At 41.6% G+C, this 6,000-nt stretch overlaps 1 protein-coding gene across 2 annotated transcripts in view; it reads left to right on the top strand.

Moving 5' to 3' along the window:
- Nucleotides 1–372: 372 nt before the first annotated feature.
- Nucleotides 373–6,000, top strand: part of sms (spermine synthase) — an 844,074-nt gene continuing 838,446 nt past the window's right edge. For both annotated transcript variants that reach the window (XR_007934830.1, XM_051926930.1), the window contains exon 1: nucleotides 373–799. Coding sequence is in view for 1 of the 2 variants with exons in the window: in XM_051926930.1 (XP_051782890.1) it covers nucleotides 754–799 (46 nt within the window). In the remaining variant the exon portion in view is untranslated. The remainder of the gene's footprint in view (nucleotides 800–6,000) is intronic.

Raw genomic sequence — 6,000 nt, 5'->3', positions numbered from 1 at the left:
TTGAATGTAGGCCCCTCTTGATCTTGAGGCCCTAGGCTGAAGCCTAGTTAGCCTATAGGAAAATCCGGCCCTGTTAGCGGGTTTTAATTTTTCACAGCTGAAACTGGTAATTATTTTCAGAAGCCAATCAATTGTTGAAACTGGTGATTATTTTCAGAAGCCAATCAATTGAAATTCAAAGACAGGCACTTGTTAGTTTTACAGCATTTACTTCACAAGAACCAGGTTTGTTTCTAAAAACTCTTGAGACCGTTGTGAATTTGCTTTTAGACGCAGGATCATTTTGTTTTTTACCCAAAGTTTTAGAAATCAGCATTTGAGGAAGGCAGTACATGCATTGCACCGGCAGGGAAGTAAGTCGAAATCACCGACCGTGAGGCGTAATAACATCGCGGAGTTTTCTTGGAATTTGCTGATATTTTGCACGGAGGACGGCATCCTTCTCATCTATCCTCTGTGGCACTATCCTAAGGTGAAGGCGACTGCCGATATGTAGGCGGCATGAAGGCTGGCAAGCGCTACAAACAACTTGCTGCTTTTAGCCCAATGCACCAGCTGCGCTGCAGTCCCGCCTTCCTTTTATAATGAAGCAACGGCCAGGCCCTGCCTAGAACTGGGATCCTCCCACCCCCCAGTGAACCAGAGTGCTGGTGTATAAACGCAGTCCGCAGCGTCTTTCTACTGTCAGAATCAGACCCGATCTGTTTCGAAGGGGCTGCCTACCCCAGGCATGGCTGAAGGTTGCGCTTCATTATGGCTCTTCGACATTATACGCTCGACTTCAGCCTCACTGCACAAGGTAAAGGTTGCCTTTCCGGGGATGGGGAAGAGGGAAAAACCGCAAACCCTCGCCTCGTCTTGTCAACTGGGATCTTCTCCGGTGCTCTCGACGCTGTGTGCACCCGACAGGCCCCAAGCGTGTGCTTAGAGAGCCGCCATACAGCACGGCGCACATGCCCAGCAGCGGGGTAGCGGCTGGCGCGTTGCAACGGGGGGGCTTTCCTTTGCTTGGTGGGCGCTCGCATTGCGGAAGCAGCTTGAACCGTTGTACGCATGGTGTGTCGCATAGTGAGGTACGACACATGCCCTTGGTGTTCGGCACTTCATCCCCTCGGCTTTTAAGGTGGTGGGGGCACACGTTCAGGCAGGCAACGAGACAGCTAAAGCTTCCCTAGAAACGGTCCATTCATTGGAGCGTGCTTACCACACGGAAATCCAGTGTTTATTAATTTGTTGTCTCGGGAGGGAGGTTGATGTTGCAGGCATAGCAACGTTTAATCAAAATCGATGGCAATGACAAACCAACTCGGCAGCGAAGTTACAGCGTGACATTTTTTTTTAAACTTTCCCTTAGTCCTCAAGGTGCCGTAGCTGCCGAGTCGTCGACGTGTATTTAGTACACCCTGAATCTGAGGTGTGCGCCTCTCCGTCACTTGGCAGGCAGTCTTTTGTTTTTGACTTTTTGATCGTCGTGACACCGCTGACACTCTGCATCGTGGATCACACGCGCACACACACTGTTGGTCCCTTGTTGGTCCCTCCGGTAACAGAGACACGGGCTCAGATGGTTAGTGATGTCACTTGGGTGGCAGTGTCTCTTTCACCGGCCTTGTGCTAGTTTACTTTTTCTAGTTTGCAGACTCTTTATTTTTTTTTATTTTTATTTTCTAAAGGGATCAGTCCTGAAAGTTTTGATGACCGTCTAACTCTTAACTACTGGCCGTGCCTGGTCTTCATTGTTCAGGCATTATTTTGTGCGGCAGCCTTCACAGAGCACTCCCAGGTGGTTTACGAAACACATAAGGATGCAACTGAAATTGAGATGACCGCGCAGTACATTAGATAACAGATGACATGAAGATCAAACGCTAATAGTAGTGGACTGAGGTGGCATTTATGGTACCTGGTAATAGTAATGTGGCCGGAATTGCCCTTGCAGGTACACCTGCAAAAAACGGGCACCGGCTGTTATAATGGTTTTGGTAAAGTGTTTTTTTGTCTGCTATACAAGTGGAGTGAAATTTGTACATGCTGTACTGATAATCGTGGTAGGTATTTGTATGCATCCGTACAACTATCAGCCAGGATGCTACGAAAGTCCAAAGCGATATTGGTTTATTAATGATGTTACCGCATAGCATGACCCATTCAAAACAGCAAATGACAGTATTACAGTAAAATATAGGTAAGTAAAGCTTAGAATGCTTCTTAATCAGTTGCACCCTATTCCATGCGCATTTGCAAAGTTAACTGCCAAAAAGATGGTTCATCAAGACAGCTTATTTGTACCAACTAATGAAAAATGCAAGATGTATAGGAACAGAGTACAGACATTTACATTACCTTAGAAAATCACTTTAGAAAAAATTAAGACCCCCCCCCATACTATAATGTACAGATGCTTTTTGAAACTTTTTGATAGAAATTTTTCTTGCACTGTATATGGCCTCAGCTATTATCCTAAAGGTTTTGGTAAAGGTTTCTGAGGTGCCAATGATAGATTGGCCACCTAGGTCTGTGAAGAGGATTACTTGAATTCTATTTTGTGTGTTGTATGTACCCCATTTGTTGAGACCTGTTGCACCCCCAACCTACTGGGAGGATGTCAATCACTGTATTGCCCTTCCCAAGATTTCTTTAATTTTTTTTTTCTCCTTTGGGAATCTTTTCTTGTGTTTTTAGAGAGTCAGTGACATGGGCAATCAAAAAATGGGACCTGTTGAAGCCCATTACGGCGTTTAATTTTTTTTTTTTTTTCATTTTTTGGGCAGGGCTGTTCAAGAAAGTATTGTAATTATATGCATCTATCAATGCAATAACCTGGATGCAAAGAAAATCCAGATAAATATTGGTTCATGAATGACTTTCACACATAATATGGAATATTAAACACAGCAGTTGACAATATGTATGTAAATATTAGCGTGGTATTTCTTTATCAGTTGAAAACTGTACCATAAACTTCAGCACAGTTAAGTCAAACAGAAGGATGACTTGTTTGGAATGCAGTATAGGAATAGTGCACAGACAAGTCATTCACATTTTCACCTTCAGAAACATTTCAAACTCCCTCACTCCATCTTCTAATGTTCAGATGCTTTTTGAAAATTTTAAATGGAAGCTTTTGTTTCACTATATTCAGTGCTCTGCTATGGTTTAGATTACAGTACAAATGAAGGACAAGTAGTACAAAATTATAGCACATTATACAGTGGGGCAAAAAAGTATTTAGTCAGCCACCAATTGTGCAAGTTCTCCCACTTAAATTACAGGCCTCTCTCATCTTTTTATCATAGGTATACCTCAACTATGAGAGACAAAATGAGAAAAAAAAAAAATCCAGAAAATCACATTGTCTGATTTTTGAAGAATGTATTTGCAAATTATGGTGGAAAAAAAGTATTTGGTCAATAACAAAAGTTCATCTCAATACTTTGTTATATACCCTTTGTTGGCAATGACAGAGGTCAGACGTTTTCTGTAAGTCTTCACAAGGTTTTCACACACTGTTGCTGGTATTTTGGCCCATTCCTCCATGCAGATCTCCTCTAGAGCAGTGAAGTTTTGGGGCTGTCGCTGGGCAACATGGACTTCCAACTCCCTCCAAAGATTTTCTATGGGGTTGAGATCTGGCGACTGGCTAGGCCACTCCAGGATCTTGAAATGCTTCTTACGAAGCCACTCCTTCGTTACCCGGGTGGTGTGTTTGGGATCATTGTCATGCTGAAAGACCCAGCCACGTTTCATCTTCAATGCCCTTACTGATGGAAGGAGGTTTTCACTCAAAATCTGCCAATACATGGCTCCATTCATTCTTTCCTTTACACTGATCAGTCGTCCTGGTCCCTTTGCAGAAAAACAGCTCCAAAGCATGATGTTTCCACCCCCATGCTTTACAGTAGGTATGGTGTTCTTTGGATGCAACTCGGCATTCTTTCTCCTCCAAACACGATGAGTAGAGTTTTTTCATCTGACCATATGACATTCTCCCAATCCTCTTCTGGATCATCCAAATGCTCTCTAGCAAACTTCAGACGGGCCTGCACATGTACTGGCTTAAGCAGGGGGACACGTTTGGCACTGCAGGATTTGAGTCCCTGGCGGCGTAGTGTGTTACTGATGGTAGCCTTTGTTACTTTGGTCCCAGCTCTCTGCAGGTCATTCACTAGGTCCCCCGTGTGGTTCTGGGATTTTTTCTCACCATTCTTGTGATCATTTTGAACCCACAGGGTGAGATCTTGCGTGGAGCCCCAGATCAAGGGAGATTATCAGTGGTCTTGTATGTCTTCCATTTTCTAATAATTGCTCCCACAGTTGATTTCTTCACACCAAGCTGCTTACCTATTGCAGATTCAGTCTTCCCAGCCTGGTGCAGGTCTACAATTTTGTTTCTGGTGTCCTTTGACAGCTCTTTGATCTTGGCCATAGTGGAGTTTGGAGTGTGATTGTTTGAGGTTGTGGACAGGTGTCTTTTATATTGATAACTAGTTCAAACAGGTGCCATTAATACAGGTAATGAGTGGAGGACAGAGGAGCCTCTTACAGAAGAAGTTACAGGTCTGTGAGAGCCAGAAATCTTGCTTGTTTGTAGGTGACCAAATACTTTTCCACCATAATTTGCAAATAAATTCTTTAAAAATCAGATGTGATTTTCTGGATTTTTTTTCTCATTTTGTCTCTCATAGTTAAGGTATACCTATGATGAAAATTACAGGCCTCTCTCATCTTTTTAAGTGGGAGAACTTGCACAATTCGTGGCTGACTAAATACTTTTTTGCCCCACTGTATTTCTAGAGTGTTTCAGAAATGTGCTAAGTGTCTGGACCTTGTAATGTGTGTTTGTAAACTTTTATTTCACTGCAGCTTGTTATAGTAAGCAATATAAAAGATACTTTACTAAATAATGGTTTGCTGTAATATTACTCCTATTTCTTTGTCCTGTGCTCCATAATAATGACAAAGGCTACAAGGCTTACAATGCTATCGTTCAAATTTTTTTTCATTCTGATATTTTGTTTTTTAAAGGTTTTTATTCTAAATAGGAACAGAAAAATCTTCACCCACTATGTTAAAAGTGAAAGTATTTCAGCTTCAGTAGTAATGTAGTGGAATGTGCGATGCGTTAAATGTGTTTTGCTTATAACAAGAAAAGCCTGCTGTGGACCTCAAATTAGCACTCTGTGTCATTATTGTGAATTTTTCTTGTTTTTAAGAAGTAACAGTATTGAGATGCAAAGGGAGTTGCAGGTGAGTCATCCATAGCTGAGACAATAAATGATAAAACCATATTCGTTAAATTGGTTAGCACCATGTAGTTTATATGTTTTCAGTTCTGTTCATTTTCTTAACAGTGAAGGTGAACTCCCTTCAGGAGGAAGTAGTGTCCACAAAAAAAATTAAAAGGGAGGCTATTCTGCTTCTAAACAGGGATGTCTTTTTCACTTCATGAATTTAAAGTTCACCTTACACAATTAGGCTTGGTGCCTGTTGCAAGAGTGATAGAGTAGCCAGTGTTATGAACAATTGCTACAACATTACTCCTAGTCCAGGGGTGGGCAAAGTCATTCCTGGAGGGCCGCAGTAGCTGCAGGTTTTTGTTCCATCCCAATTGCTTAATAAGAAGCACTTATTGCTCTAGAAACACTTCTGCTTCATTTTAGTTATCTCCCTCATTAAGATTTTGAACCCTTATTGCTTATTTAAATCTTAAACAGCTGAATTCTTGGTTTTTAATTGCTCCTTATTAATAAGATGCAAATGACAAAAGAAACCAGCAGTTATCCATTTTGCTTGTTACCCTTTACACCTGTGTGTATTTATCGTGCACTATTTGGTTTAATTAAATACTTGGAAGGAAAGAGAAAAGTGAAGGATTAGGAATTACCCATCCGTTTTACACTTCAAAGTATTTGGATGAAATCCTTACAATGGACAAAAAGATCTAGAATATGAGAATGACTTGACATAGCAGAGTTAAAGCACTAACAAGCAATGAAATGT

The sequence above is a fragment of the Erpetoichthys calabaricus genome, chromosome 4 (genome assembly GCF_900747795.2).
Source record: "Erpetoichthys calabaricus chromosome 4, fErpCal1.3, whole genome shotgun sequence".
NCBI classification, from domain to species: domain Eukaryota; kingdom Metazoa; phylum Chordata; class Cladistia; order Polypteriformes; family Polypteridae; genus Erpetoichthys; species Erpetoichthys calabaricus.
Note: the sequence above shows the minus strand (reverse complement) of the source record. Positions and strands in the feature narration are given on the sequence as shown.